This window comes from Phalacrocorax carbo, chromosome 7 (genome assembly GCF_963921805.1).
Source record: "Phalacrocorax carbo chromosome 7, bPhaCar2.1, whole genome shotgun sequence".
Classification (NCBI taxonomy): Eukaryota; Metazoa; Chordata; class Aves; order Suliformes; family Phalacrocoracidae; genus Phalacrocorax; species Phalacrocorax carbo.
Genome location: NC_087519.1, coordinates 23,339,850 through 23,352,639, shown reverse-complemented (window position 1 = coordinate 23,352,639; position 12,790 = coordinate 23,339,850). Strand labels below are relative to the sequence as shown.

The following is a 12,790-nucleotide window of genomic DNA, read 5'->3' as shown; positions in this document are numbered from 1 at the left end:
TTCAGGCTGACGCAGGAAGGGCTGAGTGACACACATCATCTGTGTGTGGCTTTTTTAGGTATTTTGCAGGGAATTATTAAACTTGGAAAAAATACATGGATATTAGGACCAGCAATGGTTGAATCGGTTCGTTTCAGAAGGCACAGAATGTTTTATGCCCTTTCTCTGGAGTTAGAGTCCCAAATTGCCAGGAATTTGTGTTTCCCTTTTCTTCAGAAAAATGCAGTGACCCTTTGCACTGGGGGAGTACTTATCAGCAGGCTGGGGGAAGCTTTCTCACTGCTTTCATGGAAAAACAGAAATGCAGATTAAGAAGGTTGTGGCTCTGGAGAGGTGTATCAATAATTTACATTACTTCTTTCTGCATCTGCATAGAGTATAGAGCTTGGTAACGATCCTTTACTTCCCACAGCCTTTTTTGGGGGGGCCATACTTTATCCTGTGTCAAATTTATTAATTTCCTCACAATTTCTATGTCCTTCCTGCCCTCTGTGGGTTCCACACCAGATTTGGTTCATGGTGTGTTTACGTTTGATATCTTCAGAGGAGGGGTCAAACTGTTCCCATTTTCTTTCTGGAGTAAATTCAGGGAGTCTATCAACTTTCTTCTATGAATCCTTATGCTCATTTTGTATTCAGATGTAAGATTCTGTTATATCTATGAATTAATCTTGATTTTTTTTCCGAAAGACATCAGAATTGTTTGTCTTTTTTTTCAATTTGCTCGTCTTAGGGAAAAAGAAAAGAAAAAAGGAGAGTAATGTCTCCTCAGTCAGGTGTGTTGCTATTTCCAAATGAGTTTTAGGAGCATAAAAACTCCGTGTGTTTTCCCAATTCCACATAGTTATCCTTAGCTCAGTTTATCGCCGGAGGAAGCAAAACTGTTTTATCTCTGCAGATGTGAATGCCGTTCACTTCTGTGTCTCATGGTGCATTTTGATTTCTTGGTTTTCTCTCCAGCCCAGCTCTTTTAGGTAAGTCCCCAGGGTTTTTGCAGTCTTTGACCCAGCCAGCAGGCAGTGCCTGTTTTACCCTTTTCTTTTGCGGCTTGATACTCTGCTCAGCGCTCACTCTGACATTCAGTGCTTCTTCCTTCCCAACTCTGTTCTCAGCAGGCATTTCTGTAGCGTGGGAGTGGAGTATAATGTCCCTTTGGTCTCAAAAGTGTGAAAAAGCTCTTTCCTTCAGGAATTAAACAACTGATCTTCCATCTGCCTGCTGATGTACTGTCTTCTTAGCTTAGCCCAAAACACTCCTGTAATGTTATTTGGTCTCTCCCATCTCAGCTGGCAACACACCCCAGCCAGCTAGCTTTTTCATATGTTTTAATATTTATGGTGCTCTTTGTTTCTTTTTAACTTCCCTGTAAGGCGTCCGTTACAGGTGGTATCACGTAGGAGACCAGGTGGGGTATGTCTGGCAGGTCTTCTGATTAATCTCTGTTTAAAACAGTTTTTGTTGTATGTAATGATGAAGACTTTTGGAAGCTTAAGCTGTATTAGTAGGCATGAAATGGCAAAGTATACTTTAATTTTGACTGTAATTGAAATCTTTATGGTTAAATATAGTTCATAATGTCTGCTCTTAAATCTGTGCTTGCAAAAGAAACTATGAAGTACCCAAGACGTGTCTGGGTCAGTATTTTGTATCGGATAGGGGCACCAGGAGACACTATGCAGGAAGAGCATGCAAGTCCAGCCGCTTTCTGCAGTGCACTGCTAGCATCCCCAAATGCTGATTTTTTCAGAAAAGAAAGTTATGTCAAACCATGGCACCTGTAATAATTTACACAGGGAAGTTATTACAAGTTTGTTAATGAATTAGGTGACCCCTCAGCTGGCTTCAGAACAGCAGCCCTCCAGACTGTTTATGAAACAGTGTTTTTTCAGTCAATTTTTATCTATTTAGGCATCCTCTTAACTCTTCCCTTCATGGTTTCACTGTAAGAAGGACAAATGGAAAACATGAAGTCATCAGAAATCAATTAATCTGGTCTGAAAACATGCATATTAAAATGCTTTACTTAAAAAGGTCCAGATATCACCCAGTAAAGCAGAATTCGAGAATGTTTGGATCCCTGATTTGTGCATTTCCTTAGGCTTAGCTTGTTTGGATTACTTTTTCGTTTGGACTTCAATTTTTCTATTTGCTTTTAGGGTAATTGAACCTTCTTTATAAGGTATTAGACCTTAAATTGCTGGGGTGCAAACTTATATCTCAGCTCTAGTACAAATCTGGCTGGATATTCTGGAGCTTAAGGGAAAAAACTAACAACAAAACCAGAATGGCTTTACAAAATTTTTTTCAACTTCATCAGCAGAAGAAATTCTAGTTGTTTTTAAGTGCTCTCAGTGATACTAGACTTGGTGTGAATTGTGGGGGAGAGGCCGGTATGCTTGAGAGATGTGTTTGCTACTAGCCGCAGGTGCAGTCCTCGCATGATTAAAACTCAGCGTTTCTAAAAGATAATAACACTTTGCACTGATAATGTCTCCTGATGTGATTCAGTCCTTCCAGCTGCAGAGCTTCTTCTTTCTTACATCTGATTGTGACCCGTGCCGCTGGCTGGCAGAGGGGACTGTGGAATGCTTCAAATAATACCTTCTGCTTTGAGTTGCTGGAAGCTGAGCCTGCATCTCCATTGGTGCTATGGGTCTGTGCTGGGCTCCGTGGCCCTGGGAGAAGGGGGCCTGGTACTGTATTGCCCTCACCGCTGCCCTGGCTGCTGTGCTGGTCCTTGCTTTGCTTTGCTTTGCTTCTGCACTTCTGTCATAATATTGACTTGCAAACATGGAGCTTTTTTGTCAGTTGCTATGGTTACCTCTCAGCTACCGGCTTCTGAACTGTAGAAACGAGTAACAAGCAATACATTTCAAGCCTTAATGAAATGCACAGCAGTGTGTTAAACTTTTAAACCCAACGTGAATATCACTAAGCAACATCCTTTCGTGATTTGCCATAATTACTGCTGCAAGCTTCGTAGGATTGAAATGCCAGAGCACAAGTCTTTCTCCTCCACTGCATCAAATACATTTTTCTGCCGGTAGCTTCACAGTATCTCAGAGCTGTGATGTTTCATAGACCCTTCCCAGTTTCAAAGAACTAAGTTTGACCTCTTTAAATTATTCACACCTTCAGAGCAGCAAGATCTGCAAAATCTCCTTTTGTGTGTATCTCCCATTCCCTTCTCCTTCACTCCCAGAAATTTATTTTAAAGATGTTTGATTCTTCTGCCCTAGTTCCAAAATGTGAATCCAACTTGTTTTCCCCAAGCTGCTTCTTGCAGATTTGGAAGAACCAATTTAACCAGACCAGCACTGGTGTTGAATTAAAATGTTTGTGTAGTTGGTGCTTGGAGGTGTTTGTTCCAGTAACTGCACCAGAAGGAGCAGATGACTCAAGTCTTTCGAGGTGGTGGTTTTCTGCCAAGAGGCCTTATTTAGAGTCTGTCTTGCACAATGCATTTTATCAATCAGTTTGAAAAGTAAAATGAAACTGGACACTGTTTGTATGTCCACACTCCAGGCTTCGGGTCAAATGATTAATTGCACTGCCTGGTGCAATTGCAGTTCTTGAATCAGTTGTGCTTGCAGATGGGGTCGTTCAGAATGTCTCTGTGCTGTGCCCAATTTCTCTGCTGATCAGTCTGATTTCCTGTATTCTGTTAATATTTTACATTTACAGCACTGGAATTACCAATCCTGGAGAGGAAAAATTGGCTGATCTATCTCCTGTATGTTCGCAGAGACTATGACGAGTGTAAGGTAAGAGTTGCTTTTGAGACTCTGCATTGGGAATTATTTTACTAACATTTTGAAACTATAGTTTTCATACCAGTTTTCAAACCACCCTCTTTCCTTTTGGAATAAGAGGAAGAGAAAATGCAGGTAAAAGAACTTTAATGTTCTCAAATCATTGGCTGCCTTAAGGATTCAGGCATGCAGTTCTTTAGCAATCTGTGAGCTCAGTATGTCGTTGGAAGTGGAAAAATGGAAAAAATTGCAAACGTCTCTTGTTCCAAGTGGTGAATAGGGTCTTCCAAACTGATAATTACCCAATTCCATAGTGCAGGTCTCTCAACGGCACTTAAAGACACTGTGAAAAATGCTTCAGCTGAGTAAAACATTACTACCAAGTCTAAAAAAAATGATCTTGGTTACCCTTGAACAAAATTCTTTCATTTTACGCATGGTACATTGCACCTTTCAATTTCTCCTGGGTTTGGTGGGTAACTTGGAAGTGATTGTTTGGTTTGGGATTATAACAGTAAGTGGACTAAGGAAATGGCAAGGCAAATCTATTATTAAATGGTGTGTTTTCCTGATAAAATGAACGTGAGCTATGGAAAATGATGCACCAGCGGGCAGGAGGAGGGGAGTAAGACTTGCCTTTCTGTTTCTCTGATGTGCAAACAAGATCTGAAAAGACTTTTTTGTTTCTCAAACACCCAGGTTGGTCAGGACTTGTCTCTCTTTGCTGGAGAACTCCTGGGGGTGCTTAGGAAAGTGGCAGGCCAGAGGAAATTCATTTAGCCTTTTAATGGAGCCGGAGGGTTGTATCATCAACAGAGCTATTTCCTCTCAGATCAGGGTTTAAATATATATTAAAAAAAGTTAGACTAGCAATCTAAATAAAAAATTGTTTCCCTTTTCCATAGATCTGACTGCATTTTTTGGTCTCCGATTGTGTACTTTTACTGTTGCTATGATAGGATGTAGAATCGCAGAGTGCAGAAAAGATGTACAGCTCAGGAAAACGGAGAAAATAAAGTGGGTGATAACATGGCAATGTTGACTTCTCCACATCTTCATCAGTCATGGAAGCAAGCAAAATACAGGGGAAAAAATTGAGAGAGTTTGGCACCAGACCATAGCTAGTTAAATGATCTTCCATCCTTTCACTCAGATGTGATGGATGTGTGCTCTGAGGCCTAGATTTGTCCCAAAGAAGACAGGAACCTCAGCATATCAGGATGCTTCTTCAGTCTCTGTGGAGTCATATGCACATCCAAAAGCAATTCATATCTTAGGGGGTCTAAGCTGTCCTCTGGTAGCCTCTGTCTGTCTCTGCTGGTGTTACGTGGGGTTATGGATATAACCTGAATGCCCCAAGTGCTTGTCCTTATACATGATAAGCACAGGCATTCCCAAACATGCTGTTTGGGGCTAATGCCTTCAAAAAAAAGAGGTATTGACAGTATCCCCAATGGCTTGAATTGTGTTAACTCCTTGACTTCAGTATAGTTTGGGTATTTGTTAAAGTCCATTGATTTTCTTTTAAGACTCAGCTAAGAAATGATCGACCTGCGATGCTTTTAGTTTCGGTTTGGATCTTGCTAGAACCTTCTTTCCCACTCAGTGCTTTGAAATGCTTCCTCTCTAGTGTGGTGTTTTTCAATGATGTAAAAGGCCAAGAAAAAACTGTTTACCAGTACTAGCTCCCCAAATAGAGGGCCTTACGTCGATTTTAACCCTTACAGTGCCACTCCTGCATCTATTTTGACGTTGCCAAGCGTTTGACAAATTTTTCCACTCATTACAGTGAGAGATTAATAATGCTGGCTGTTTGATTCACCTCTCCTTCTACCCAGCAAGATGCAAGGCAAACATCCCCCAGAGCCTGTGGCTATAGCATCCCCTGTGATCGCACAGGCAGAGAGGAGTGGGGAGAGAAGAGAGACTGGCTCTGCTATGCAGAGTTTGTCACTCAGCTCTCACTCTTCTCATGCAAAGCTAATAAACCGTGTTTTCTACTTGCATCATCAATTCCAGCCCTGCCCCCTAACCATTTTTCACAACAGAAATCTTCTGCTTCTATGTGTGAGGAAGAAATTATTAAAATTACCAGATGCTTTTAATTAATTAAAATTGCTCATGCTGGTTGGTCTCCTGCCAGTACGTCTAAATTCTGTCGGTGAGTTAAATAAACTTGGGAGGAAAAGCTGGGAATACAGATCATATTTCTCCGCTCAAGGCCTTTTGCTATGGGATTTTTAGGGCTTACAGAATTAATCAGATCTCTCTAAAAGATAGCTCTCTGTTGCCCTCTCTTGCTCTGAGAAACTGGTTTTATGTAGATGGAGCAATATAGAGTATCTGTATTCAGGAGATGCTTGGTTATGTCTGAGCTGTATGTCCTGTAATAATGTACTTTGTAAAGAGTATAATATAGATATATTAGCAGATACAGATCTGACGAGGAGAGCAGCCTAGACTTGTTCTTCCTTTTCCTTCCTCCCTTTAGTTTTTTTTTTTTTTACGAGTGAGGATTCTCAACAATAACCCTCCTTGCCTTTACCCCGCTTTCCTTCTGTGTACTATATTTGAGGTTCAGTTTTCCTCCTTGTTTTCAGGTCCTTCATTTGTTTTTGTCTCAGAGGCAGGGGATGTTGGTGCTACTCATACACTTGACAGAAGTGCCAGATGAACACCAGGTTATTGCTAGCCCAGAAATCTTTCTTTCAGCCCTTTGTCTCTTCCACTTCCAAGCAAAAGAAGAGTCTCAGAGCAGAAGTGATGCACTTGGTTTGCAGCCACAGTGGTCGTCCTCCCAAATGTCACTCTTTTTGACCAGTTTTATAATTTAGGGTCATGTGTGACTATGGAATATAGCCAGACTGCACCGCACCCCCAACTGTCAGCTGCATGAATGCAGCCAGCAAAAATTTACATTTTCATCAGGTTTTTCCCCCCCTTCCTTTTCCCGTGTACTCATCATTTGTTCATTTGGCTTTCATTGACTCAGCTGCAGTTGCTCCAATTCAATTTATTTCTTCACAAAGGGCCTGGAGTAGATACCCTTATCAGCACAGGATGCTTTCAGGGATTCCTTGTGGCATTTTCCCCAGGTAGTATCTAATTATCTTTGGTAATAGGAATGAACAGAGAAGTACTAAAAGGGCTACAGTATTGCTGGCACAGTGCTCTTCACACACAGTGACAGGCTTGCACTCTTCTGTGCACTCTTGTAGATGTCCGAGCTGCAGTCCAGTGCCTTCATTATACGTGAGGTTGTGGTTTCTGTAACTGAAACCAAATCTCTGTCATTAGCTTTGTTAAAGTTATGAAAGTTTACAACTTTTATAGCATTTAAATATAGTATATTACAGCAACGAGCTACAAGTTCTGCATTAATAAACTTTTCCAAGCACAAATTCTGATCAAACAGATTTTGTAGTTCTTGTGTCCTGTGTTACCATCACATAAGGAAGAACTGTGTCCATCAACATGTTGCATGATGTTTAAATTCAAGTTATTTTTGGGCATTCTGCAGTAAGCACAGATACAGCACAGTGATATGTAGCATGTACAAAAAATTCTCCAAATCAAGGTTGCAGGAGGTATTTGGTCAGTCAGAAATAGATTTTCTTTCATAGGGTTTGCCTTTATTAAAATATTTGAAGGATTTATAGTCTGCAGAAAGCTGTCATGTTGCAGTTTAGTAAAGGGGTAATAGTGAACCAGCTAACAGGCTTTTCAGTGAGGGAGACTGCATTTTGGATGTACTCTGTGCACTTTGTCATTTCAGGCTGTCATCAAAGAGCAGCTCCAGGAGTCTCATGGACTGTGTGAATATGCAGTCTATGTTCAAGGTATGTCACAGGAGGCCTCTGAAAATCTCAGCTTTGTTAAAACAAGTCTCTTCTGATTTGAGATACCGTGAACAATCAGAAGGGGAACAGATGATAGAAACATATAGAATTCATGTGTAAAAAATAATTGGGTTTTTTCCTACTTGCTAGTTCTAGTTTTGAAGTTTAGGATTTTCACATGGATGGGCAGAGTAAGTTTTCTGTTTTCTCTGTATTGATGAGTTTGTCATCTCTTCTTTCTGGGACCATGGGCTCTTGGCCTTTAGTGTGTCAGTGTGTGGTTGGGTTGTGTGTTTGGTTTTATTACAGATGCATGTTTTCTGTCAGAGCTACCTGCCTCAGGTGATTGTTGTCTTACTGTTTGCTTTAAGGACGGTTATCATCTTCTTGTCCTGCCCTTTGTCCCTTGAAAAATGTGCCCCAAGACTTGGTGTTGCAATTCAAAGTGCCACGGTAGAGGACAGCTGAGATTTGTTGGCCAAGGACATAGTGCAGCCTGTAGAAGTTGGGGGGGGGTGTGGGGGAAATCCAGACTGCATCTTAATAAGCAATTTGCCAGGGTTTAAAGCTGCCTTTGTTCTGAAAACCAGAAATTTTTCCAAGCCAGCACGAGTCCTTTGCATGCATTGTCATTCTGCCCTCAGACACAGATTCTGCCTTTCCAGGTGAAAGACCAAATGAGCGTTGTTATCATATATCTGTATTCCCCCTCCTTTCCCTGCTCTCAGAGAGGCACGTTTTTCCTGCAGGTAATGGACTAATTTGCCTGGTATACATTGTCTTACAGCTTTGATATTTCGCTTGGAGGGGAAAATTCAAGAATCTCTTGAACTTTTTCAGACATGTTCCATTTTGAACCCTCGAAGCGCTGACAACCTCAAGCAGGTGGCACGATCGCTGTGAGTGGTGATTTATTGTTTCTCTTTGCTGTGGCACCCAGGACTTTTCATGTTTGGTTTTTTCCCTGAGCATCAAGTGGAATCCCAGGCTGCTTAATTCCAAACATGCTTCCTCCTTATCAACACTTGAGTTGGCTTCCATAAGTGCGGGCTACCCTTAAAAGCAGAATCTCTGTTATCTGCCTGGCTGGTATAGTATTTCTTTTTCTTCGTGCTTTAAGCAAGAGAGGCAACACACTGATTTCTAGCTCCAGACCTAAGGGTGCTGACTTGAGCTGTGTCGACTTGCCCTATGGACTCCTTTCAGACTGAGTGTCTAGTTAGATCGCCTGTCTCTTTTTTTTTTTTTTTGAGACAAAGGCAGACTGCAGAGCCTATGAATTTTCCTTGCATCTCCAGTAACATTGGGGAGTGCCTCAGCATCTCACAGGATTGATGACCTTGGCCCTGAAAGGGAGCGGAGCTCATACTGTAATATTGCTGAGATTGTAAACTTCTCAGGGCTTCTCACATGGGTCTCTGGAGAGCTAGCAAATAGTGTCATTTCTCACTGGCGAAGGTGATAGTGGTTGCACAGTAGGCCTTAAGAGGAAGAAAAAATAAAAATTTAAGTTCTTTTGCAGGTTTCTTTTGGGGAAGCACAAGGCAGCCATTGAAGTGTACAACGAAGCAGCTAAACTCGATGAAAAGGACTGGGTAAGTGTTTCAGTGAGTTACAGATTATTGTAGTATGCAGATGTTTCTGCAGTTTTATGAAGACAGCTGCAAACTTGTTCCAAACAGAGGTGAGCTCACGCTGCTTGCAGTCTGAGCAGACAAGGAGCTGCAGGGCTGAGAGGCATTGCCTTTTAGCACAGGCTCACGAGCATGGATGAGCCTCTGCAGCATCTGGTTTGGATCACAGGAGTGAGGCCTCATTTCTACCTGCAAAATCCACACACCAAGTCTTGGGGCACAGAGAATCAAGCAACATGTTTGAGCTTTGCAAAGTATCAGTATTAACATAGCCGTATATAGTATGAAGAGTTAAATTACATTAAGGAAAGCATGGGAAGTAGCCCCCTGTTTGGAAACCCTCAGTTATCATTAAAACTTGCTTGAATAATTGGGAATCTTTTTGTAATGCAAAACACCATTGAAAAAAAATATCTCAAACTAGCTGGAAGCCTTACCTGTTACCTACCAAGCATTACCTGTTTTGACAAAACATAGGCTGATAGCTACAGGAGCAATCATTAAATTAGCTCTTCTATGTAAGAAGACAAAAGTGAAGGAAGAGCATTGCAAAGGGAAATGTGTGACAGTGGGTGAGAGGAGAGAGGATGTGGCTTGCAGTTAGCTGTGGGCAGCCTTCTGCAGGTGACTGTTTTGCCTGCGGAAGTGTTGTTTCTAAGTGTTGTTTCTACATGTGATCTCATTCCCTAAGACATCTGGTGCTTGCTGACTTTAGCCATACTTTTGGTGCTCAGTACGTCTAAAATTCAGACTTGATACAAGGATATGTTTGGTATTATTCAACTTATCCTGTGCCAGACAACTCAGAAACTTTTTATACTGTGGGTCTTTCAAGTCTGCATTCCCTTAGCTAACCAAGCTACTTGCAGTATATGCTTGGTGTGACTATAACCCTGTTTACAATTGCAGCAGGCAGACTTCAGTGGGTATTTTGATTAGTTATTTCCCATACCTGGCTCAGCACTGGAAGTAGAGCGAGCCTGTCCTCTTCCCTTGCACTGTCTCATTCTGCAAGCCTCAATAACCAGGATTTACTGATTCATTACTGTTCTCCACAGTTGGAGAGACGGTGTGGAGGAAAATACCATTCTAAGAGGGTTAATGGGGAAATAAGAGAGTTTGCTCTTAGGGGTCAAAGCTGTCTAAACTGATGAAGCAGTGAAATGCTCACCAGAATAGAAACGAGGAACTAGTGGACCTCGCTTTTCAGCTTCCCAAGATGTGCCAGGGTGGGGAGGGTGGCAAGTAGCTTGTCTGTTAAGCTATTGGTGATGAATTAGAGGCATGATTGTTCCCTATGGTGTCACTGGAGTGCTTAGGATCCTTAAGTGATCTTTCTATTATTTTGCAAAATTGTTTAATATGCTCTTCTGGTGCTTGACTTCTATGTTGGCAAGTTAGGCACATCTTCAAATTTTGTCCAGCTGGGTGCAGCATTGTGCACATCCTAATGACCTTACAGCTAGACTGAGAGCCACCCAGAAGGGCAACTTCTCTAGCTTCAGAGATACCCCTGGGAACTGAGTCACATCTCAGTGAAGAAACCAGTCTTTGCTCCTTTTTCTCCCAAGAGACCATCATAATTTCTGTGTTTTTGTCTCAGTGGCCTGTAGTCTTTTGTGTACAATCACACTTAAGCTCTGTAGGGTCCTGAAGCAACTTGAATTTATAGGTTTACTTGATCTACAAAGCCAGAAGGGTGTGGGCAGGCACAGGGGTCTCGCTGTCCAGGTCAGTGATGACTCTTGTCCCTGGTAGATAATGTAGCACGTATTTCAAACCTCATGCTGATTTGGTTTTGTTTGTGATTTGGTTTTTGTTGTTGGGTTGTTTTTTTTTTTTCACACAGGAGATCAGCCACAACCTGGGTGTGTGCTACATGTACCTGAAACATTTCAACAAGGTAATGCAAATGGTCCTTTTACCTACCTGACAAATGGGAAGCAGGGTTCCCAGAAATTTCACTTTCTTTGGTAGTTTGAAGTGGATCATTTGCAGTGATAGGTATCAAGAAAGTTTTTTTTGCTTCAGCATTTGTTTCTGGGCGCAAAAGTTTGTGAGCTGTCTCTGTTTCCATTTGCATGTTGAATTACTCTGAGTCAGCTGCAAGTTAGTGAAGTTGGCTAAGAGTGAAACTGAGGTTAGCTTTGTTGCTGGCTGAACTAGGATTTTTCAGACAGCATTTCTGTTTTTAAAAGGAATGTTTGAGAAACCTCAAAGAGCTGCCTCAAACTAGACAGAAAACCAGTTGTGCTCCAACAAGACCTGCTTCTGTGTCTGAGCCTTTTAAAACTAGAGCAGTAACACTGCTGGTTTTGTGAGGAGCAGCAATCTGTAGAGCATGCCAGTTCTATCTTCTTGAAGAAAGAGATGTGTGATGGTAATGACCCAAACCATTTCCCCAGCATACAGCTCAAGCTGCTGCACCTTGTGCAGAGAGTTTCTGAAGAAAATCTTGCTGCCTCTTGAGTCTGGCAGGATTCAGAAGGAAGAGTTATGGGGGGTTTGTTTGCTGGAGTTGCGGCAGGCACCTTTTTTCCTCCATGGAAAGAATTTGCTTCTGTGTCTGAAGCTCTTTTTGCACCAAGCCTGGAGCAAAAGTCACAAAAGCATAGCTGCAGTGTGGGCAGCACTAACTTTATTAGCTTTGTAGCTAGTAAAGAACTTCTTGGAAGCTTGAAATAGAGTTTTGTTCCCAGGTCTGAGCATGCTATTCGCAGCTCCTCACTTAACCCTCCCCTGGGTGCTCATGGTGAACACTGAGCTGTCTCTGATCCTGTGGGCTTCCAACATGTAGAAAACTTTTGTTCCCAGTTTGGACCAACTGCTCCCTGCTGCTGTTTCTGGTGGAATGCTGTGGCCCTTGCAGCAAAGCCCTGCTGTGTTCCCTGATCGAGGCATCACTGTAAAGCAAGAAGCTCTGGAGTATAGGTTCATTCTTGAGATTTGTTGTCTGTAGTATTGCCTTCCAAACTGGAACCTGCTGACTTCTCAGCTTTCCATAAATCTGAGATGTACTGGTCACCCTGGGCAGCAATACTTCCAGGAGGATGTCTGAAATATAATGAAGCCCTCAGGGATGACTCTTTCTTCAGTAGTTGGTGGTAACAAATATCCCATATTGCAGAATTCCATTACTGTGTCAGCATTTCGCTTTCTAATATAGCGCATGTTCAGAAACAGCAAACATGCTTTGCTGTCCTGCTGGCTAGGCCTGAGGAAGTAAGAGGAGGACACGTTTCAAAGTGTCTCCTGTTGGAGGGTATTGGTGTGTGCCTCACAAGAGCTGCTTCACTCCTCGTTTACTTGGCAATCCATGCTTATTGCTGAAATAAGCATTTTAGCAAAGAATAAACTGTAATGTACCTGTTGACCTAACAAATCTGGAGATTCCCTCAAACCAAACAAATTCAAATACAAGAACAGGCCCATGCTCCTCTCCTCCTTGGGAGGTCATTGCCTCTTTTTTTGGCTTGAAGCATGCCATGTTGCCTTTTTCTGTCCCTAGAAACAAGTGGCTCCTGATGCAGAACTCGTTTCAACAATTAGCTGGGCTGGTTTTGCT

At 42.1% G+C, this 12,790-nt stretch overlaps 1 protein-coding gene across 3 annotated transcripts in view; it reads left to right on the top strand.

The window, feature by feature from the left end:
* BBS4 (Bardet-Biedl syndrome 4) overlaps window positions 1-12,790 on the top strand; it is a 44,392-nt gene that overhangs the window by 15,995 nt on the left and 15,607 nt on the right. Inside the window, exons 1-6 of one of the 3 annotated variants that reach the window (XM_064456878.1) lie at window positions 1,343-1,419; window positions 3,685-3,764; window positions 7,528-7,591; window positions 8,379-8,490; window positions 9,114-9,186; window positions 11,075-11,128. In XM_064456878.1, the coding sequence (XP_064312948.1) occupies window positions 1,413-1,419; window positions 3,685-3,764; window positions 7,528-7,591; window positions 8,379-8,490; window positions 9,114-9,186; window positions 11,075-11,128 (390 nt within the window). In that variant the 5' untranslated portion in view covers window positions 1,343-1,412. Of the gene's footprint in view, window positions 1-1,342; window positions 1,420-3,684; window positions 3,765-7,527; window positions 7,592-8,378; window positions 8,491-9,113; window positions 9,187-11,074; window positions 11,129-12,790 lie in introns of those variants that run through there. The other 2 variants (XM_064456877.1, XM_064456879.1) reach the window with 2 other exon arrangements.